General features: G+C 36.6%; 1 protein-coding gene across 22 annotated transcripts in view; it reads right to left on the bottom strand.

Moving 5' to 3' along the window:
- Positions 1–24,219, bottom strand: part of Pbrm1 (polybromo 1) — a 94,627-nt gene that overhangs the window by 36,842 nt on the left and 33,566 nt on the right. For 15 of the 22 annotated variants that reach the window (XM_047530676.1, XM_047530670.1, XM_047530680.1 and 12 more), the window contains 7 exons: positions 21,696–21,837; positions 20,512–20,609; positions 18,161–18,205; positions 11,905–12,181; positions 9,736–9,841; positions 5,621–6,263; positions 1,268–1,479 (listed from right to left, as the gene is read on the bottom strand). In XM_047530676.1, coding sequence (XP_047386632.1) covers positions 1,268–1,479; positions 5,621–6,263; positions 9,736–9,841; positions 11,905–12,181; positions 18,161–18,205; positions 20,512–20,609; positions 21,696–21,837 — 1,523 coding nt within the window. The remainder of the gene's footprint in view (positions 1–1,267; positions 1,480–5,620; positions 6,264–9,735; positions 9,842–11,904; positions 12,182–18,160; positions 18,206–20,511; positions 20,610–21,695; positions 21,838–24,219) is intronic. The other 7 variants (XM_047530674.1, XM_047530684.1, XM_047530685.1 and 4 more) reach the window with 1 other exon arrangement.

Genomic DNA, 24,219 nt, shown 5'->3' with positions numbered 1-24,219 from the left:
ATCTAAAGATGCAGTGATTTTCAAGCATCTCATGGATTTTGCTCTTCACCAGGTTCTTGCATCTACCCCACATATGTGTAGTTTTCTAATCAGTCACAAATGCGTGAGAGCTTATCTCAGCTCTTCAATGTGTTTCTAATTTCTAGGACATTCCTCAACATGGATCGTCACCTTGGGCCAGCAAAGCTGCAAAGATCCTTTCATTTCTGCATCAATCACTTTTAGTTGGCAAAGATAAAGATTCTACCTCTACACTCAATTTACCATCTTGAATGAGTATATCCTTCTGGGACCAAAGTCACCCTAAACCAACAAAATTACTATTCTCAATCAGGTTCCTTTCTCTTCTTTTTTGGATATGCCATCACTTATTAGAATATGCTTCAAATCAATGAGTTTTGTTTTCTTGCCTAAGGGGGAAAAAATCTAAGGAGGAGTTGTGATGCTGACAGCTAATATAACTTTTAGAAAATCTAGGTTATCTATGTGAATGCAAATATTATTAGAAATGATGACTTTTTTAATAAAAAGGCTGAGGCAGGAGAATTATAAGTTTGAGGTCAGACTTGGCAACTTAGTGAGATCCTGCCTCAAAATAAAAAACAAAAAGGGATGGGGGTGTAGTTCAGTGGTGGGGTGCCCCTGGGTGGTTCAATTCCCAATACTGAAAAAAACATTATAATAAAAACTTCTTATTAACAAAAACTTGTAGGGCTGGGGAGATAGCTCAGCTGGTAGAGTGCTTGCCTTGCAAGTACAAGGCCCTGAGTTCGATCCCCAGCACCGCAAAAAAAAAAAAAAAAAAAAAAAACACACAAAAAAACAAAACAAAAAAAACTTGTAAATTCTGGCAACTGACTTAAAGTAACATTTTTAGTTTGATATAATTAAAAAGAAACTTTTCAATAAAAACACCATCCTGTTGTATGGCCCAGAGGATCAACCAGGAAAGCCACACTACTGAATGATGTTGAGAATGCATTTGAGTTCCAGCTACACCCCTTAAGTTTCCTCTGCCAATAATATGAAGAGACATTAGGCTCTCACACTTGTGAACTGACTCTTCCTGGATACACAGGTAACTTTCAATCTTATCTAACCTGATAACCAAACTGATGAAAACATTTTCATCTCATCACTTCTAATGCGAAATAGTCAACACTACTTCTTCATTCTCAGACAGGACTCTTCTCCATGGCTAATTATGAGAACAGCTAGAACAGAGTATAATATTTCTTCATATTTAATAAAATGAAAAGAAACAAACCTCTTTTTTCTTCTTCTCGTTTTAGTTTATCTTCCTCTATTTCTTTTGGTAATTTTTCCTTTTTTTCTTTCTCCACATCATTATGCAAATGCTTTGTGGTATAGCTGAGTGCTGGAGAAAGAAGGATCTCTCCATTTTTGCAGAGTTCATCACGAATTTTAATAAAAAACTGCTGAAGTTCTACTGCATCCTCATATATTTCGGAATCTGTCCTATAACGGCATTAAGAGCATTCATTAAGATATAAGTTGTTTCTTTCAAGTACCTCACTTATATGTTAGATTCTACTAAATCCTTCCTTATGTTCACTATTATAATGGTACTCCCTTGAGGTTTGTTAGAACAGAATCTAAGGTGTCACTTTACTACGGAAAGCCTCATGACTACCTGTTTCCTGTGCCTTGTTCAGCTTGTGTAAAAGTAAAGGCCTTAGCATCTTTCCTTGAGGGACAAGCATTGATCAGGTGTAGCAGAAGGCAGCTGTCAGAACCAAGGATTACACCAAGAAACCAGACAAAGTCTATTACTTACTTATATCTAATCTTTGGATTAGTTTTTATATTCCCTTAATTGCAGATCAACATATTATAGAAAGTATTAAAAAAAGATTTAGGCTATGTCTTTACTTCTTGCCTTGGCTGCTGAGCTAGTAGGTTTTGGTGATTAAGTGAACCTAAACTACAAAACTGTGAGGGCATTCTACAACAGTTATAGGTCCAAGAATTAGTGTAAATTTTAATCTCTCAGGAACAGTAATTCTGGGGATTAGGGAGAGGCAACATAGTGAAAGATGAAAAAAAAAATCTATGTCATATTCAGAACTTTTCTAAGTCCCTTTCCTCATTTATAAAGTAAGTGGACTGGGCAAAACAAATTTTAGAATTTAGGCTAGAAGAAATCATATTATTATCTATAATTTGCTGTGCTCTGAGGAAGGCAGTGACTGTGCCTACTAAGGATATCAAGGACTAAAAAATTATTCACCAAACTAACCATACGCTAATGTCTCATCAGCAGTCACGGAGATATTCTGGTTGGGGGAGCATGACAAGCGAAGTAAACAGAGTGACCAAACCGCTACTCATGCCACTAGAGCATGAGGCTTCACTGAGGTCTCCTGATGCCTCACCCCCAACAGCAAAGGGAGTGGTAAACAAAAACACCCAAACTGGGGATGTAGCTCTGTAGTAAAGCATACCTAGCATATGTGAGGTCCTGGGTTTGAACCCCAGCATGGCAAAAAATAAAATAAAAATTTAAAAAAACAACAATATTGTCAATAATCTAAATGGGTATTTCTGGAGAGGTTTTAAACTTGTACTGGTGATATAGAAATGCTTATACCTGTAGGAAAGGATTAAAAATAAAACTTACCAAAGGAAGAAAACCCTAACATGCTATTTTGACATCACACCTGTTTTCTGAATACATATATCTGAAGTTTGTTTTGCTTAAATTAACTATAATAGTTTACAAATTACAAGAGGCTGAATGTTCAGTAAATATGCAAGAACAAAAAACTCGAAATGGAAAAGGAACTAACTCTAATTGTCCTCAACTGGTAGGTAATCTTTTAATATAAGGCAGACATTCAACAAAATGAAATAATTAAGTTTGTAAGAGGCTTGTGAGGCTTCCCTTGTCCTTTTCTTCCCTTGGGTTCTTCTTACTTGTAAGGAACTCAGAGCAGTTAATCCAGGAATACTGCCAGCAGATTAGAAAAGCCAGGGTCAAAAGGCATGAAACAGCACTGTGGTATTACTGAATGCTACTGATGGACAAACCACTGGCAAGTCACCTGAGTGAACTTTTCTGTTCTGTTACACTGTTCATATGCTACTACAAATGGACTTCATTGAATTAACAAATGCCTGTATCATCTGCAGTGCTTATCTTCGTTATTGGCTGACACATTTCCACCCATCTTTTCCCTTTTTTTTCAACTGAGTCTCATCATGTTGCCCAGGGGGGGCTCAAACTAGCCATCCTGCTGCTTCAGCCCTGCTCAAGTAGCTGGTATTCCAGGTGTGTCACCGCACCTGGCTCTATCAATTCTCATCAAGTTATTCTTAATTTTAATTAAGTATTATATGCAGTCACAATATCATTTTCATTCACAAAGATAAAAATGGTATCCCTTATATTTTCCCACAAAGCTTTAGGCATAAGAGAGAAATTGTATCACTATCTCATATAAATGCACCCTGGAGCCAGGTGTAGTGGTACATGCCTCTGATCCCAGTTACTCAGAAGGCTGAGGCAGGGGGATTACCAAGTTTGAGGCCAGGTTGGGTAATTTATTGAAACTCTGTCTCAAAATAAAAAATAAAAAGAGGTAGAGTGCCCCTGGATTCAATCCCCAAGTGGGCAGGAAGTAGGGGATGCACCTTGGGTTCTACCTTCCAGTCCTCAAAAGCAAGTCAATCATGTCAACAATGGGAGAAAGAAAAAGAGTTCCATTCCTAGAGATAGAAATCCACTTAATTCTGGGGCTGCGGTTGTGGCTCAGTGGTAAAGTGCTTACCTAGCATGTGTGAGGCACTGGGTTCGAGTCTCAGCACCACATATAAATAAATGAATAAAATAAAGGTCTATCAACATCTAAAAATAATTAAAAATAAAAAAGAAATCCACTTAATTCTTAAACACGTTAATCTATACAACTTAAAGTTCCTAATAACTCAGGAGAAAAATGCTCTTTGAAAGACCACAGAACTACTCCTATGATATAAATGGGTTTAGGGAAACAGGGGTAGAGCAGAGTAGTTTCAGACTTACTGACTTCTTCAAGTAAACTGAGAGCAGAAATGGAAGTCTATGTTCCATGAAAGCAGGGTTTGTCTGTTTGGTTCACTGTCACACCCAAAGCTTTCAGAACATACTCATTAGCTGGTAATCACTCGATAAGAATTTGTTGAATTAAAAACCACTTCAGATTTTAAAAGCAAATGTCCCCCTTTCTTTTTATTTCTATCCCTATTGTCAAAGAAAGAGCACTATTTCCGAAACACATCATTTAAGGGCCTCTTCAATCTTGTACCAACTCCACTCCTGTCTCTGAAATGTAACAAATTCATTTCTTAACCCTTCTTTGCCTTTGTTCACATCACTCACTGTATCTGAAATACCCTCTTCTCTTTTCATTTGAATTCCACCCATCCTGACACTACCAGATGCCTCATTCCTTCTTCAGAGAATTCTAGCCCAGAGTTCCTTATCCCACCATCTTTTCTAAATCAGTTGTAATATGCTGTCTCATGTCTGGATTTTCTCTTAAGCAAAAAATCCTGTCCCATTCATCAGATTTCAAGGTTTTAGAACACAGAGCTCAAAGTTCATCATCCATGGCTGTGTTCCATGGACTATCCATGACTGGTAATTATCATCAGCAGCCCTCTGCAGTGAGGAACAAGACAAGTCACACCATCTACTAGTGTACACCTCTGGGCAACCTTTTCTGCCCATGCCTCCAAGTCTTCGCAAGTAAACTAGGAAGATAATTGCTTACCTAGAAAGACTACTAGAGATTAGAGTTAGAGATTATCCATAGGAAGTGCTTAGCATGGTTTTTCACAAAAAGGAGGTGCTCAACAAGAAGAGCGAACATTGCTTTTTTTTTCAAACTCCACAGCAAATGCTGGCTTCACAAATTTCCCAGCTGGAAAGACACTGACTGCTAAAAGGTCTAGCTTTCAGCACACAGACTGAGAACTCCAGGAGGGTAGAGTTTGTATCTTTAACTTTTTATACTCTCCCAAGTGCCTCTAAGAGTGCAGGGAAGACACATTGTAATTACTGATTGAACTGAACGGCTGTTGGCACAGATAAAACACACACTAAAATTAGAATGAAATTTAAAATTGCTTTTTTTAGAGCATTTAATGTCTATAACAGGCTCTTTAAAAAATCTTAAGATTTAGTTTTAAAAAAATTTTTTAGTACTTGAAATGTAATCAAATTTATATTAGTTTAATCTCAAAAGAATAATTCAGAGCTATTTAATTCTTGGATTGAAGCCAAACCTTAAAAGAAAAATTCTATTACAATTTCTAATTCCTACTTAAACTCCTAAGCACTTATCCTTTAAGAAGTGTGTTCTGTGAAAGGCCATATTTTAAGTTTATGCTTTTCACCAGATCTTCAATTTTGTCTTCCATCTTCCCACTGGTCCTATAGATGACTTAGTAGGGTGTTCTCTCCTCCTCATAGAATATACTTGCACTTTTGGCTACCTAGAATTCAGAGTAGCATGTACCAACTATAACCATGTACCTAAGTTGAGTACAGTATTCCTTCATCTGTCTTGCATTAAATACTATACATCTTCAAAAAGAAATGGCTTTGAAAACATACCGATTCATCCTTCTTGCCCTTTCCAATACTTCAAACATATGCTCTTGAAATAAGTCAAGCCGCCGGTAACGATTATTTTCAACATTCTTCCTAATAATGTCAAAAGTAAGGGGAGGTTTGTTAGGAAAGTTGGGATCCACACCAGGAATTTCTGCTAAGGAATCACTGTAGCATCGTCCCTCATCATCCTGATGACTCATGACTGACACAAAAAGATTATGGATAAGCTCTTGAATCAGCAAGGTCACATTTGGGACATGGGAGTCCTCATCTCCCTCCAGGTCTCTCCGAGTTTCAAGCAGGACTTTGTGTAGGACAAGGGCATCTTTGTAGATCAAAGACTCAGGCTCATTGTATGTACAGGCATTATTAAACATCATGACAAAGTCCTCAACCATAGAGTCTATATCTTGGTACTTGTTGGCCATCATGTGACTTCGAATTTTTTCCATGTCCATGGGCTTTTTAATGGTCAGATAGTAGTCAGGCAACTCAGATCTGGAAGGAAGCCTCAGAAATATGGCACTGAGGCGGCGACCCCTCTTATCAGTATAGTTCTTTACAGCTTCGTAGACTTCATTTAGTTTCTGCTGCATTGGAGTCATGTATTTTGATTTTTTAGGAGAAACACCACTCTTTCTACCTGAAGAGAGACAATTTAATACATAAGATAAAATAAATGCAAATTTATATGGAGTTGTTAGTATAACACTAAGAAAGGGACTTGTAAAACAACAACAACAATAAAACCTGGAAGAAAATTTTATCTATTTTCAGAAATCATACTTTTGATGAGAAAATATAACTTGGGTTGAGGAAATTGGGTAAGGTGGAATGAGGTCAATAAGTAGCTATTTAATCTAATTCTGACTTTATCACCTCTGGTATCCCTGAGAACTGAGATTTTCATCATGGGAAAAAGAGACAGATGTTAAAATAAGGGACACATTGATTAAAAACCTTGTAGCCTTGAATCTCAATTGAAAGTATCAAATGATTACAACGTATTTTATCTTTAAATATCAAAACACAATTTTTTTCCAGGGTCTGGCTACTGAAAATCCTAGAAACAATAACCAACTTAATTGCAGTAATCTCAGACTATCGTTTTAAAATGCTAATGTCAAAATACTAATGTGTAGCCCTGAACTTTAAGTGGAAACACACAAAAGGTTAGAATCTGGCAAATGGCTGATTCCCAGTCTGGAATATCTTCAAATAATACAAGTAAAGAATTTATCAATAACTTCTCACAATGGTCATGTTAAAAGAACACAGGTGAGAAGAAGCTAAGTATCAATAAGGACAACTACAATGGGTTAAAACTCAACAGTATGTTTTAATCTAGTAGTTCTTACTGATACAAACAAAATCCTGGGTTAATATTGGAGAACGTTCATAAACTATTGTATTATTCTGAAAACTGGTTAAATAAAAAAGAAAAAAAAATCAAGCTTTTACCATTTCAAAAAACAAAAACAAAACAAACAAAAATCTGTACCAATGGGTAGTCAAATACTGGATAAAGCAAGTTTCTCTATGCAGAAGTAGTCCACCTAAATGAACAAGGAAGGATAAAATTAAGCTGGGCATGGTGGTGCACACTTGTAATTCCAGTGACTTAGGATGCTGAGGCAGGAGGACCACAATTCCAGGCCAGCCTCAGCAATTTAGAGGGACTCTCAGAAAGGATGGGGATGTAGCTCAATGGGAGAGTGCTCCTCATTTTAAACCCCAATACTGCAAAAACAAAAAAGACAGTTAAAACTGGCAATATTTTATACCTCTTTAATGAGTTAAAGAAGCAAGCATCAAGATTTGTTAACAGAAAGACTCAACCAGATATCGTGTGCCACCTGACACATATCACCTATGAAGTTTGTTTTGGTGTCAAAGGGAGAGGACAGGAGCACCTGAGTATGATTCAAGCTTCTGGTTCCCTGACTCATGTATAGAAAATAGAAAGAACACAATGATGCACCTAACAAAATACAGACTGTGGGAAACTATAGTACAAACCCTGTTTCTTTGACAGAAAAAAAGAAGAGGTGAAAGTTTATAGACAAAAAGAAATATCAGTCAAATGCAATATATGGGCCTTATTTGGTTTCTACTTCAAACAGACATGATGCAAAATGTAAGCATAGAAAGTCTTTTATAAAGTGTTCCTGTCAAGCTGAAACTGAATATAAGCAGGGCTTTAAAGTTAGCTGTTGTTTATAACAAACAAGAGGGATAAAGGAAAATGTTAAATGATATCACAGAAACAAAATGACTCAGGACATTGTACAAGGTGACCTGGTTTCTTCAGTGCATCAATGGCATGAGAATAGAAAAAAGAGGAGACTGTTCAAGACTATGAGGTTAAGGGCATAGCATTCAAATGTAGGGGGCTGAGGCAGAATCAAAATGGTAGAACACTTGCCTAGTATGTGTGAGGTCCTGGTTTCAATTCCCAGTATGGCAAACAAAACAAAAACCCCTGAACATTCAAACTAATACACTTAACTGAATTAGATCCTGATTCGAGGAAACCAAATGTAAAAATACATATGAGATAATCAGCAAAACTTGAAAATTTGTGAAGTATCAAATAAAACCAAGAAACTATTGCTAATTTTGTTTGGTGTGATAATGTCTTCATGATTAAGAAAATTGCATATTTTAGAGATGTGTGCTATAAAGTGCATAGAAGTAAAAACAACACGTGGTTTGATTTGCTTTAAAATAGTTTAGAAAAAAGGAAAAAAGGGATTAGGAAGATAAATATGATACAATCTTGAAAAATGATGAGGAGCAGGTGTATATACAAGGGTTCATTGTACTAGTCTTTACATTGTATATGTCTGAAATTTTTCACAATAGAAAAAGAACATTCCACATTAAATTTCCCTTTACCTTTAAAATGTATATTTAGATAGCTACTGTTAAACTATCATAAATTAGCCTTCCAACTCAATATATGAAATCGATTCTAGTTTTTTTGTTTTGTTTTTGTGTACTGGGGAATCAAATTCAGGGTCCTGTACAGGTTAGGCAAATGTACTACCACTGAGCTACATCCTCAGTTTAATTCTAGTTTTAAAAGATATTTTGGACACAAATGGTATGCCTTTACGCCATGTACAGACAGAGAAACAACATGTATCCCATTTGTTTACAATAAAAAAAAAAAAAAGATATTTTGGTTCTACAAAGTAGAATAAGTTTTATATTTCTGCAAATTTTCTGTATGCTTTTACAATTCCAAGAAAAGATGAATGCCTTAACAAGAAGGAATCACTGCCCTATAATCCCAGGGGCTTGGGAATGGAGATAGGAGGATTGCCAGTCTCAGTGAGACGCTGTCTCAAAATAAAAAATAAAAGGGCTGGAGATATAGATCATGGTAAATTGCCCCTGGGCCAAATCCCCAGTACCAAAAATAAAAAAAAAAATTAAAAAAAAAAGGAACCATCACTCAGCAGTAAATAATTTCCAAAACAACTGTGAAATTCAGTGTGTAGTCATTTCACATTTAAAAACAAACAAACAACAACAAAAAAAAACTTGCTTTCTCCATGTTCAGTAAATATAGTTCTAAAGAGTATCTGATAGCATCACTATTATTTGTTTGGTATTTATTTTACTTACGTATTTTAAGTAAGGCACAAATCTTTTTAATGGCATTACTTTCTTTTTCTGTCTTATTTTCCCTTACAATTTTTAAATAAAGTCACTATGCACGGAATGCACTTAACTGATAGCTGATCTCAAATTCTGTCCAGTAGGAACTGTTGCAATTCACTGCTAATTCTAGGAATCACAAACAAACTAACAAAAAACCTGCCACAATATTCTTCCAGGCATTAGAAACAAAAAATATTTATCTTTACTATATGTTTACAAAATGTCCACTGTATTCAACTTGGCAAAACCTTTAATGCTCTATTCCCCACTGTTAACTGTTTACTTAAAACACGGTAAAATAAGAGTACTTGAGAAGAGGGAAGAAACTTCATGCTGGAGTACCAGTGAGTTAAAATACATTCGCCATTAAATTAAATATTATTTCAGAAAACCAGCAATTCCTGTTGACAGACTTCACTATATAACAAAGAGTGAGGATGCCTTACTTAGTTTGAGTTTGGGAGATGCGATATCATCATCATCAGGCAGCGGCCCCAGCTCTTTCCTTTTATCCTTGAGTAACTTCTCCAGGATATGGGCATCATTGTACACCTATGGTTCAAAAACATATTTATTTTCTAAAAAAAGTTTTATTATGGTATAATATAAAACATGGTTTAGGACAGGTGGGAGTTAAAAAACGCTTAGGTACACTTCTGAGCAAATCACTATCTGAAGGGAGGACTGAGGCCATAACTGGTATGTTTTTAAGCTTCTTAGTGAAAGTGATTCCGATGTGTAGACACACATGCTAATGTTTGAGAACCACTGTAGTAGAAACCCTGCAGGGTTTAACAGAAGTTCCAAAACACATTTACATGTGTTGTTTTCCTCAAAAACCTATCTTTTCTACTAGACCTTCAAGGTAGCAGACTTAGTCCAATGGAAATTAAAGATTAAAAATATCCTATGGGTTGGGAGCAGTGGTGCAGGACTGTAATCCCAGCTGCTCAGGAGGCTAAGACAGGATGATCACAAGTTCAAAGCCAGTCTCTAAGTAAAATACGAAATGGGGCTGGGTATGTGGCTCAGAGGCCAAGTGCCAAAGTTCAATCCCCTGTACCAAAAAAAAAAAAAAAAAAAAAAAACAAAAAAAAAAAACTCATTGAATCTGGGTATGGTGGCACACACTTATAAACCCAGTGACTTGGGAGGCTGGGAGGGAGGCAGAAGGATCAAGTTCAAGGTCAGTCTTGGCAATTTAGTGAGACTCTGTCTTAAAATGAAAGGGGGTTGGGGATATTAGTTCAGTGGCAGAGCACTTGCCTAGCACACATAAGGCTCTGAGTTCAGTCCTTGGCCCTGAAAAACTAAAACACAATACAATAAAATAAAAAGGACTGGGGATACAGCTCAGTGGTAGAGCACTTCTGGGTTCAATCCCCAACAATGCATAACAAAAAATTTTTTAAAAATTAAAAAAGCCTGATGTTTGGAGAACAGTATCTAAAATATTGTTAAATCCCAAATCTAAATTCAACACCTATAATCTGATATTTTTTAAAAAATTAACTTCTGCTTAGGGATTTCTCTTTCAAGACTGAGCCAAGGTTTGTAATATGTACTGAAGAACAAGGTTATTTATCTAACAGCCTTGCCCCACAGTTGCCTTCTCCTACTTTTCCAGCAGAGGTTATGTCCTTCCTTAACTACCCACCAGAGCAGAATAGCTGAGCAATTAAGTGACCTCTCTTCTTTGGCCACCTCACTAAAGGGTGTCTTTTATTCAGTGATACTGAGGACAGTATAAATCCCTACTATAGAGGGAACCCCTACTTTGATCTACCACCATCCCCAGTGCATACTTTATTTTATATTCAACTGTAACAGGAAAAGGAAAAAAATGATTTGAAATGTTATTTTGTTTTCAGAAGATTTAAAGTAGATAAAATATGTGATAGAAAAAAAATCAAAGAGGGAAGATTATACCTTAGCTATACTGATAAAGAACTGAAAATTGTGGGTTGCAGATAAAGTTTAGTGGTAGAGCACTTGCCTCACTAGGATGCACAAAGACCAGTAACAAAACAAAACAAAACATCAAGATGTTCTGCATCCAAATCAATTATTTAGAGATGCTTTTATGGAAGCATCACACTGATTCTTACATAATTGTGTAATTTCATGGGGTATCTTCAGAGAAGTCTGACTGTTGAGGATAGTAATAATGATGTGGCTGGGGATGCAGCCTGATGGTAGAGCATGTGCTCAAGGCCCCAGAATCAATCCCTAGCACTACCCCCCCCAAAAAAAAAGATGATGAAGATTATTCAGATTCAAGCAGTGTTCTAAAATGCTCAATATACATTATCTTTTATAAACTGTACAATAACCCTGGTGTAAGTACTATGATCATTTCTAAATTATAGATGAGAAATCTGAGGCTCAGGAAGGATAAGTTTTAGCAGGATTCAAATCTAGGATGTCAGATTACAAAGTGTGAAGTTTTAATCCTTATACTGTACAGTCTCCCATTTTAAACAATTATGAGGAAATGAAGTATTCATTTAGCCACCAAGAATAACCTAGGTTAAGCCTAGAGCTGGTCTCTCAAAATGCATTATTCTACCAGCACCCAAAAGAGAATGTGTCTACTTCACCCCACCTGTCCTCACCTGGGAGCCCTCCTCATTGTAGTGCCTGGCATTCCGGAACATCAACTTCATGTCTTCTATCATTCCCTCTTCACCTGCATATTTGTCATTGCGGATATTATGCTCAATTATTTTCAAATCCATTGGCTCTAAGATGATTTTATAATAATCAGGATAGTCCTTCTTGGATGGTTTAACCATAAATAGATCACAAAGTCTTCTGCCTGAACCTGGCTCTCGAGCTTCAAGAACAACATTGAATAAGATTTTCATTCGTTGTTTTCTTATGTTCTTTTTACTGTTGAGTGGGGAGGTAGAAGAAGGGAAAAATGACAACAGGTTCAGTTTTCTTTATACAAGAATGAACATGAAATGAAACAAATCAATCTTGTGGGCAGGTGCTTTTTAATGATTACAATTTATTTTATTACATATGCCACAAACACAGTAAACATGCTGGAAGCTATAAGCAAATAGAAAGAAAATTTCCAAAACAGTTAAAACATAGTAACCCTGGCTGGATCAACCAGTGAACACCAGAATATCTCATGAAATGCAATGTTTGAAAAAAAATCTTGTCTAACACCAAAAGAAATGAAATTCTATAATCAATCAAAATACATTTAAAAAAAAACAAAACAGAGCCAAAGTGAAATAAAGCTACTAATTCCCTATTTTATTAACATCTTCACTTCCAAGCACAATAAACAAAAAACAAAACAAAAAGCTAATACAATAACCACTCTGAACAACAGTATATTCTGGGGGCCAGAAAACAAAAGAAGACTGTCTGCCAGGCTAGTGTCTCTATAGTGAGTTCAAGACTCTCTTACATTGATCATGTCAGGGTCAGTCCTTGCTCTTTCCCTCCATCAGCATTGCTGTACTATCCCAACCTAGTTAAGGAAGAAATGGTCTAGATGGTGGTTCATCTGAACCTTCTACAGAGCACATTTTCATCCTTGAGCATGAATTTCCATCTTGGTTCTCCAAATTCCCTAAGTGAAATGTGATGCGAGAAACTGATGTATGGAACAAAGTACAAGGGACCATAGATTAGCACCAGATTCAAAGGGGGCCCAAGATGGCAAATGGTCTCATGTCCTATGGAAAGCAGGCTCAGAAAGGCTAAATGACTTGCCCAAGGTGAGGTGCTCAGTAAATTATTAGAAGAGATGATCTTCCAATATCACTTCTGCTCAACTGTTCTTGTCTTCAGGACACTGATAAAGAACTTTAAGCAGACTCTAACCAGCAGTCTCCAAGGGAACAGCTAGATAGATAATAACCAGAAATGACTTATGACTTAGTTCCTATTCAACAAACATTCCTAAGATCCTATAATAGAGCACTTAGAGGTAAATACATCTTCTTTCCTATTCTACAAGGAAAAGTAGTTCATTCCTGAAACAAACTAGAGGCTGCATGGGCCTCTTAGTCCAGTCTTCTAACTACATGCTTAATCTGCTTTATGAACAAGTTTAAGATATTTTCTCTCCAAGATATGTTTTTCAAAAATAGAATTCAAATAAAGAACAACAGTTGAGAAAATAGATATACTAAATCAAGACTTGTGTCTCAGAAATGCCTATTTTTTAACATCATGGAGCTTAAGGCAAACTGAAAGTGATTTAATTAAAAGAGAAAAAGAAAAGAGCCTGTTTCCTAGGGTTGGTATCATTCTCACTACTTGCATCTTAACTCTGATAGGTAGTTTTTCTTTGGGGACCTGGGATCATTCCTGCCAATCTGTCCCTTCCATTCCTTTGTTTCTGTGTCCGGTGAGTATTTATTTGATAATCTAGGAGATTTTTCATCTGGTGGGTACTATTTCTCCAAAGAGGTATCCTGGAGTGATGACATGAGAGGAAAGAGTTCTCTCATTCTAGGTCTTTAGCAAGTGGATACTGGGAGGGCACTGGAAAAAAACTTCAATAGGGCAGAATTCCACATCTGGGCACAGATTAGAAAGCAGATGACTTTAACCTTTGGGAAGTTTCTAAAGGAATATTTCAGAACTTGAGTTTGATATCATAGAAATTTATACCTAAAACCACTCAAATCAGATATGGTTTGTTTAGGTCTCACATGTGCAGGTTAAGTTTTTGGTACTAATAGTTGAATCCAGAGGTACTTTACCACTGAGTCACATCCCCAGCCCTTTTTATTTTTATTTTGAGACAGGGTCTTGCTAAATTGCTAGGAACTCACTAAAAGTTGCTGATGCTGGCTTTGAACTTCTGATCCTTCTGCCTCAGCCTCCCAAGATGCTGGGATTATAGGCATATGCCACCACGGCTGGATGTGTAGGCTCATTTTAAAAGGAAGACTCAAAGGGTTGGGGCTAAGGCTCAGTGGTAGAGCCCCTGCCTAGCATATGTGAGGTCCTGAGTTTGACTCCTAGCACCACAAAACCAAAACCAGACCAAACCAAAGGAAGACACAAGAATTCAATTTTGAAGTCCTAAGTTTTAAAAATCTCACTAATCAACTCAGAATGAAATCAGTCCTTATTTCCAGAACTGCAAGTGGCCTAACACTTCAGTCAAGGCCCTAACCCTGATCTAGGAGATCAGCCCTATTACCTTCAAGGATTCAGCACACACTCCCAATTACCATTAGAATTTTTCTGTATGAAGTTACAAATACTCTGGTGTGGGACTGAATCTAGGACAGATTTTTAAAGAGAAGGGAAAGTTTTTAATGGAGTTTTGCTAAAAAAGTAAAAGAAGAACAAGTTCATTTTTCCAATGCTAGTAACTCTGAAACTTGGTAGTTCTGAAAGAAATATACCCAGAACGTAAAACCTAGTTGTATATGAGAAAATTTTCTAATATGATAACTATGATTTATTATTTGCGTACTCATAGTACAAATAGTACTTTCTCCTTTATCTAACTGTTTTCATCCTTAAAGGCAAACAAAAGTTCTAGGGTCATTTATGACCGTCTTTGAATAAATCAGGTTTTTTATTTTCTTTACTTTTTCCCAGATCCTTCTATTATCATTGAGACTGAGAACCATGGCCCACTAATTTTAATCTGGCTGCCACAAAAAACTAAGAGAAAAACTTCATACTCATTTCATAACAGGTGTATTAGCCTGGCTGGCTGATATGTTTACTCTATCTCTTTCTAATGTGGATACTGAACCTTATCACATCCATGACTTCTGAAATCTTCAAAAACTTTTTTTTTTTTTGGTACCAGGGACTGAAACCAGGGGCACTTAACCACTGAGGTACCCCCCACCTTTTAAATTTTGCAACAGGGTGTGCTAAGTTGTTGAAGCTGGCTTTGAAATTATGATCCTTTTGCCTCAGCTTCCTGAGTCGCTGGGATTACAGGCATGCACCATTACACCTGCCCTTACTTTCTGAATGAGAAAAACTCTACATCATAAAAAGATAGCTATCACAGTCTCCTATTTAATACTTTATAGTTACTGTTTTCAATGTCACTTGGCTTTTCAGAGTCTTCTTAGAACCCCTGTATGCATCCTACTTCACCTCCTTCAACTCATTAACTATGATAGCTTGTTGACTCTTTTCCATTTTGGGAAAGGTACATAAAACTAAATGCCACTCCCTGTAATTTGCACAATCATTCTTTTTAAAATCAGCACCTTCATACATACAAAGTAAAATATATCTCAAGGGAATTCAAAACCAGGGCTGTTAATTATTGTGCACTTAAGGGGCCATACTTAAGTGGATACTGTCAGAGATCACAGACACTGTTGTAATTTATATATAATTTTAGAATTTTACAGGAGATGGACCATGAAGGGTTCTATACTAAAAAATCAGTGTATTACAGCAAATTTCCAATATATGAAAGAAAAGTGTCTTAAGAAATTGGTGCCTTTTCTAATTTGCACAAAGATTACGTGCTAGTAGGGGCTCTGTTCTGAATTCCTTATTTTCCAGGAACAACACCCTCCTCTTGAACCCAACTCAACCTGAAACATTGGGTGCATAACCATCTTTTGCTCTCTCAGCTTATCATCAATTTCTAGAAGATTTCCATAGTCCTTCTAGATCTGATTTTCTTTCAACCGTTCAGACCAGTGTTAGTCCTGACCCTAATCTTTGTAACTGACCACCTTCTCACATGTCCTTACCATCATTCTTTCCCTGAAGTTTTTTTTTTTTTTCCCCCGGTGCTGGGGATCGAACCCAGGGCCTTATGCTTGCAAGGCAAGCACTCTACCAACTGAGCTATATCCCCAGCCCTGAAGTTATTATTATATGTACTCAATTTATAGCTATAATAGTTAACACTTCTATCATATGCTAAATATTATGTACTCTCATTTAATCCTTGAACTCTGAGAATCAGGTACAATTATTAACTATGTAGAAGTAAATTTAGAGACCAAATGAATACCTCAGGTCATAAAGTGAATAATCAGAATAGACACTTCAATCAGACAATAATCACCATGCTGCTTTTATCATGTCTCTCACTTTCCCAAAAGCTGGCAACTAAAAGCCTCATTAATCAAAGTCAACCCAGTTTATAGGCTTCAAAGTCTCCTGGCACTTAGTTTCCTGGCCTGAGAGCTTCAGGGCACCGTGCTTGCTGTTAAACTAAGTAAATCCAAAGGTTCTTTTTTGCCATACTGGGGATTAAATGCAGGGAATCATGCATGCTAAGCAAGCACTCTCCATTGAGCTACATCCCCATACATTTTTATTTTTGGAGAATGGGTCTTGCTAAGTTGTCCAGGCTGGGTTTGAACTTGTGATCCTCCTGCCTCCAAGTAGCTGGGATTATGGACATAATGCCATCATGCCTGCTCACAGGTTAGTTCTTTTATAAAGCGTACAGCATTTCATTCTAAAACTGTCAAGGCTTTAGAACAATAAAACCTTGCATTCACTTTTTCCAATAAGACTTGGAAAAAAGAACAAAATGAAATCTACTGAGTCCTAACGTCAACAGGCACAACTTCCAGAAACAAACCTATATTTACTGAGTGCTCACTTCAAGTAGGCGCAGTTGTAAAAGCTTTACACATATTAACTCAGCATTACAACCGAGTCTTCACAGCAATCCTATGTAGGTGTTGTCATCAACTCCTTTTTCAGGTAAGGAAGCTGAAATGAGGCTTACATTCCAGAGCTAATAAATTTGAGCACTTGGCTTCTAGAGCTTGGTTTATAACACTATCCCATAAGGTCCCCTATTTCCACTTCCAATAACTCCTACAGCTTGGAGCCATATATTATGAATGATACAACAGAACCCCTTATCTTTTAAAAAATTTATCTTCTAATTAAAAAAACATTTCTTGGGGAAAATATTGGGTGGTATATGGATATAATGGTAATAATAATTTTATAAAGTGGATTACATATGGAAATAACATGTAGGTGACTTAAGAACACTTAGCTTTCAAGGACAAACAAGAGGGGGAAATAATTTTCCTAAAGCTATTTGGGCAATCAAGCAATTTTTGAATATACCTACAGAGTTGTGTACTCTATGCAATTCTTCTACTATATTGCTTCCATATAATTTCACTTGTTTTCAACCTTCCTCCATCCCTGACCACTAAGCTCCTGGCAAGTAAAATAAATGACTAAACGTTCTCCTTTATGATCTGTAACAGCAGAGTCTGGTGTTCTGTAAGCAAATGACACTGTGAATATCAGATGGTAAACGTGAAAACAAAAGCACTACATGATTATCATTAGCAATGTGACATGGCAACTCGTAGACTTCTTAAAATCATAAGTAGCATGCAAAAGAATGGATAGATTTAAAGAAATAAGATATAGACAGGATCAAAGACTGAGAAAATGTATCCATGCTCAAGAAGCACTAGCCCAGTGCACAAATGCCCACATGCATTGACTTCATCTAAAGTATCAATGTTGATTTTGATCCCTCCACCACTCCCAATCAGTAAAAGTAACATCCCAGAAAGGGAATTAGCTCCAGCCAGTCCCTGTCACCAACAATGCCACTGTAGTAGCAGTTCTCTACATTTTGCTATAGAAGCATAGCCACAATGATTGGTGAGGGGGCTTTTTGCCCCTGGCAAAGCCAGCAACAAATTAAGGCTAGTATTGAACATATCTAGATTAGCTAATTCTCATCTTACTAACTAGACTTCTAGACTGTACTTCTTTCTGTATTTGTAAAATAAACTAGTACCCCAAATACTTTTATTACATGCTTAAGAATTTACTTTTCACTTTCAGTACGACCATGACACAGAAGAATTACACTTTAAAAAATATTTTTACACATAAAAAAGGACTGCACACCTGGATAGCCTCCTGAGACCCAACATCTCACTGTCATGAGTGTTCCTGGGAAAGCAGAAATAAACATTACATGTGAAGAGAAATAAAACAAGCAACATCGGAGGGTCATGCACAAACCAAATATGGTTGAGAAAAAGAGGATTATTCAGTCCAAAGCATAAAAGATCTTAATACTTGGAACATTTCAACATGGAAGACAGAAAGAAGATTTTGGGGTAGAGGAATGGGGGAAAAGAATGCACTCCCAGAATGAAGAGAACATACCCACAATCAATTTTTCTCACTCTTTGGTATTTAAAAAAAAAAAAAAAAAAAAAAAGAGGCAAAGACAGAATCATACACAATACTTAGGAGTCAAGAAGCACTTGCAAAAGTTGGCCCTGAGTTCTCTGGCCAAGCTTAACTCAACATTCTAGGCTGCAGTTTGCCTGACTTCTGGAGAAGTCTATTTCTTATTACCAAAGCCTCTCAACATAACTACATTCTGAAAGACTCATCATGTTATTTCCTTTGTTACAGACCAAAGTATAGAACTTATTTCTTTCAATCTTTTAACATACATTCATGCTTGCTTCTCAAACCCAAGTTTTTTTCTTTCACTGCTTTGGTAGATGATTTATATAGTTGTTCTCTTATTTCTGTCTTTCACTTTTGTCATACAAAACACTTCCTAGGAAACCTGTTTGTACAGAGACTTTTTGTCTGAAATGGAATAGATTTTTTTTTTTGGTGGTGGTGGTACTGGGGATTGAACCCAGGGGTGCTTTGCCACTGAGTCACATCCCCAGCCCTTTTTATTTTTAAGACAGGGTTTTGATAAATTGCTGAGGCTAGCCTCAAACTTGCAATCCTCCTGCCTCAGTTTCCCAAGAAGTTGGGATTAATAGGTGTGTTCCACCACACCCAGTCAAGGGAGTTAATCATTTTAATAATATAAAGCTATTTTCTTTTTACAGGAGGTTTTAGGCAATAACTTTCATTTCATCTACTTGGGTGTCCCACAAACTACAAGCCACAGAGATATGTAATTTTTAGAGATCTGGCCTGGGCTTATGCTTCCTTGGAACTGTTTTCTTAACACTCAACTACTTAAGATCTCTCTTTTCATCCAGTGCTGGCACTAACTGTATCATCACTTTTGCCTCCATTACCTTCTTTTGCCTGAGAAGTTTTTATCTTTGATTGGTGACTGATCTGGAAAACACAGGTGATGCTGAAGTAGAGTTATATAATTACACTCAAAGATGTTCTTGATTTGATGTCTCTGATCTGGTTTCACATTTTTCCTCCGTAGTCCCTGGTATAACAAGGAATTAAGAACTTGGAAGGATGAAATTCATAGGCTAGTAACGGAGGAGACTCACATCTCAGGGTATACCACTCAAATGAGTTACCATGGCATAGCATTGCAAAGTCATTTTCAAAGCTAAAAAAATTTTCCCAAATGTTCTTTAAAAGAGGGAAAGACAGGATAGCTTCTCTTTTCTAAACCACTTTTCAAAATCTTCTGATCTCAGTAGATCTTTTAATGTATGTACGGAACTGTGCCAACAGCTACTAATGACTTCTCATTCAATTTTGAATTTGTCAAGCCCTGCTATCAGAATAGCTTATTCCTTGTTTAAGGCACCCTCTCTAGACTGACTGCTGCTGCAAAGACTGTAAGGCAGTTAGGTTTGAGGGAGAATACAGTGTTCCACAATGATCAGGCCACAGAAACTCCACATGCATGATTCCTTATAGGAGTCCAGCTTCAGAATCTCACAGTAAGGTCCCCTTCCACAAAACCCGTGAGAGAAAGAAAGGGATAGGGAAGTTGAGAGAAAGATCAAGAAGAAAACCAAAAACATTCAAATATCTAGCTTAACATGTTATGAATTCTAAGAATTTATGATGGTATTATACAATCTGACATTCTTAAAATCACACATAAAGATCAAATTAAAAAGGAAAAATAAAAGGTAAGGAGCAATGACTTACTTCACTGCAACGGTAGAACTTTCTCCTTACCTTTTCTAATTCATATTTCATCTTTGTAATTCAATATGTAGAAATTACCTTATTAGACTTAAGTGGCAGTCTTAAAAAGCCACCTTGCTATTATTATCTGGATGGTAAAAACATGTTTGCCAAGGTATATATTAGGTGTCTTTTTCCTGTGTCATCTAAAAGCAATATGGTACTTAAGTAAAAAAGCTAACTATCCAATTTACAAATGATTTCTAAAAGATGTTATCAAATATTTAAAACCTAGAACTCATACTTCACCACTTTAAAAAACATTTTCTGCACTTATCTAAAACAAAATAAAGAAGAACTCAGAAAGTTCCAGCTACGAGAAGAGCATATACCTTTTTCTTTTGGCACTACCAGTGTCAGAGGTGGCTGAAGAGATCATGCTGTCTCCATCCTCAATGTCATCTCTCCTGGCAAGTTCCTTCTTCTTTGCCTAAAACAGAACAGATCTCAGGAGTCAGGCTCATGTGGTTGAACAGGCCTATGAATATATTCCTGTTAAAGAGATAAACATCAGATTCATTCAGAAAACTCCATATAGCATGCACAAAATTAAAGATTCATTAAACATGTTCAATAACCCTGCATGACAGAAAAGCAGGTTAAAAAAATAGATCCAGAGAGTTAAAGAATCAATGTTAGCTAGAGCACTTGAGAATATAAAGAGCTTTAACTGGTTAAAAGCACTGAGGCAAGCTGCAGAACATCTTATTTTGGTGGCCAACTCAAAGGTGGTCTCTGGCATTCTTGACTTCTATAGGGGCAGTGTGGCTAAGAAAAAAGTTGAATCAGAGGTAAAAGGAGATCTACTTTTCAACACATGCATTTTTAAAGACCTTCTGCCAAAGAGAGATGGAAGTCCAACCACAGCACACATAGGGAAAATACACATAGACACGTAGTATGGCAAAACAAATGCTTGCAATTCACAACACTAAGGAGCACACTATTGATTATACAAAATGAAAAGAACCTATGGGTGATCAAATTGCTTTAGTTGCTTCTTTGCCCTAAGATTATCTTTCTAAAACGATTCTACCAGAAACTGAGATAAACCCAGTTTCATATCTACTACTTTGTCTTAACACCCCTAGATGGCCAGTTACTTCAGATGCCCTCCAAGGTGTTCTTTCAGAGAGGATCTGTTAAACTCTTGGACAATAAACAATGATTAATTACCTTTCAGATGCCTTTTCTTCTAGACCAGTCCCATCTTAACAAAGTCTAGAGTCAAAGAAATAAAACCTAAATGACAGTATATCATCTGGGATTAAAGGTTAATTTCCCTAGAATCCTAAAATTACCCTGCTTCCTCTATTCATGAAGCCTGCTCCTTTTAAAGTGTTATTTCTCCTCTATATGGTCTTAACAACTCTAAAATAATATTCAACAGTACTTGTGGTTGAAATGAATGACTGATAATGTTGGGGGAGATCATTCATCTTAAAAGAACACACTCAATAAACATAAAACTATTTTGATGATACATACAACAAATTTAGCAAAAAAGAAATCATACCTGCATGACTTGCTGCAATTTTAGAACTCGCTTATAGATGGCTGAATTGGGAACATTATAGCGTTTGGCATTTTCAAACATTAAATTCAGATCACACTCCAAATGATCTAAAGTTTCATATTCTTGGTTCTTTAGCTTTGTTCTGTGAAAGACAAACAAATGGCTAGAACTTTCTATTCTAAAAATGATGAAATACACTTTCTTCCTGAAAGTTCAATGCAAAAATCTTCACAAATACTCCATGGTATCTTCACTAGTGATAGTGGTTAGAAGGCTTGCAATTGACAGTCAAGATAAAAAATAAGGAGGCATGCTAGACCTGGTGGCACATGCCTGTAACCTGAGTGATTCAGGAGGCTGAGCCAGGAGGATTTCAAGTTCGATGTCAGCCTTGGTAATTTAGTGGGGCCAACTCTAAACAAAAATAAAAAAGGGATGGGGATGTAGTTCAGTAGCAGAGCATCCCTGGGATCAATTCCAAGTACTGCAAAAAAGGTGAGGTGGCAAAAGTAACATTAGGCTTAGGGCAATATAACAGTTTACTTGAAAATCAAAAGAATAAACTAAAGTCGTAACAGTGGTCAATTACAAAGTAAATATACTAGGAAAAAACCCTAATGGAAAAACCCTGATCATGGATAACAAGTAAACTCTAAGAAGAAATAAAAATTAGAGGGATTTTAAGCTACCTCAATGAAGAATCATGGAGAACTACACATTTCTGAAAATAAGAGTCCATTTCAACCTGGTATAGTGGTACATGCCTATAATCTTGCTGCTGAGGAGAAGATCCCAAGTTCTAGACCAGCCTCAGCAACTTAGCAAGACCCTGTCTCAAAATAAAAAAGCTGGGAGTACGGGGGTATAGTTCAGTGGTAGAGTGCCCCTGGGTTAAATCCTCAGTACTGGGGGTGGGGAAGATGCCATTTCAGTTTATACAGGTTAAGAAGAAAGGAAGGAAGGAAGGAAGAAAGGAAGGAAGGAAGGAAGGGAGGGAGGGAGGGAGGGAGGGAGGAAGAAAGGAAGAAAGAAAGAAAGAAAAAGAAAGAAAGAAAGAAAGAAAGAAAGAAAGAAAGAAAGAAAGAAAGAAAAAGAAAAAGTAATGGCAACGCCATGAAGAAACATTCAGAAGACTATATTTACCTCAGGGAAGATATAAAAGGACAGTGAAGAGGGATTGTCCAATGGTAAATGAGAGGTAAATTTGTCAGAGTCCATTTATAGTTATCCTCCAATATAACTTATAACAAACTATTATGGCCTAAAGCTGATGTTTTTGCTTATTTTACTTCAAAGTCCTCAGAATTCAGTTATGTTAGATACTTTGCTATTAATAATACAAATTCTCAGAAAGGCCTTATGTACTCATGCAAAATGAGTCACTGTTTGCTCTAATTTTTTTTGTTTTTAGTATAAATTTTTAAATCTTCTGACTGAGATACCAGCATGTTAATCATCAAAATCACAAAAATATTATTAAAGAACCACGATGTGTGAAAACAGTTTCACTAAATCAGAGATTCCAAACCTTCTCTTAGAACAGAATTGTCTATTTTGCATGTAAAGTTTTACTTAAAATTCACCAAAATCCTATTCATATTCTGTGTAGCATTTAAGGAAATATAAATATTAGAGAACATCTCTGAAATGAAGCAAAAAAGAAAAACTAAGCATAAATTGAGTTCTCGGTACCAGCTTATGCTGCTAGCACCAGAGTTTACTAATCAGACTTATTCCTGCCAAATCAAAGGGTGCTAAGTATTCTCAACAACTAAAAGAATACAAACTTGTAAACTACAACTTAACAATAGATCTTCAGATATTTACCAAACTAAAGTTAATCAAGTGTAATTTGGAGGGAAAGGAGAGAGACACTGGAAATAAAACATGGGGAAGACAAATACCAGCACAGTGGAAGAAGTGGCCTGGAGAACCACACTAGCTCCTACTTACTTCTGTGTGCAGGCCTGGAGATCAAACCCAGGCACATGGTAAGCAAGTACTCTACCACTGAGTTATCTCCCAGCTCTAGTTTTCCATTCTTTTTTTTTTTTGGTACTGAGGATTGAACCCAGGGTGTTTTACTACTGAGCCATATCCGTAACCCTTTTTTTAAAAAAAAAAAAAAATTTAGTTTGAGACAGGGTCTTGCTTGCTAAGTTAAGTTGCTAAACTGCTAAGGCTTGTCTTGAACTTGGAATCCTCCTGTCTCAGTCTCCTGAGTTACTGGGACTATAGGCGTGTGCCCCTGCATCTGGCTAGTTTTCCATTACATACTGCATTTGGGGACACTCAACAATCTTCCTTCTGCCAATAGTCCTAGGACTATTCTGCACCATACAGTAGACACTAGATGCATGTGGCTACTGAAATTAAAGTTAAAAAATCAACTTCCTCAGAGGCATTAGCCACATTTCAAGTGCTCAACAACCACAAGTGACTAGTGACTTTCACATTGGACTATACAGGTAATAAAACATTTCCATTTTTGCAGAAAGTTCTATTGGATAACACTGCCCGAGAC

This window comes from Sciurus carolinensis, chromosome 17, assembly GCF_902686445.1.
Source record: "Sciurus carolinensis chromosome 17, mSciCar1.2, whole genome shotgun sequence".
Taxonomy (NCBI): domain Eukaryota; kingdom Metazoa; phylum Chordata; class Mammalia; order Rodentia; family Sciuridae; genus Sciurus; species Sciurus carolinensis.
The sequence above is the reverse complement of the archived record's forward strand: the minus strand, read 5'-3'. Positions and strand labels throughout refer to the sequence as shown.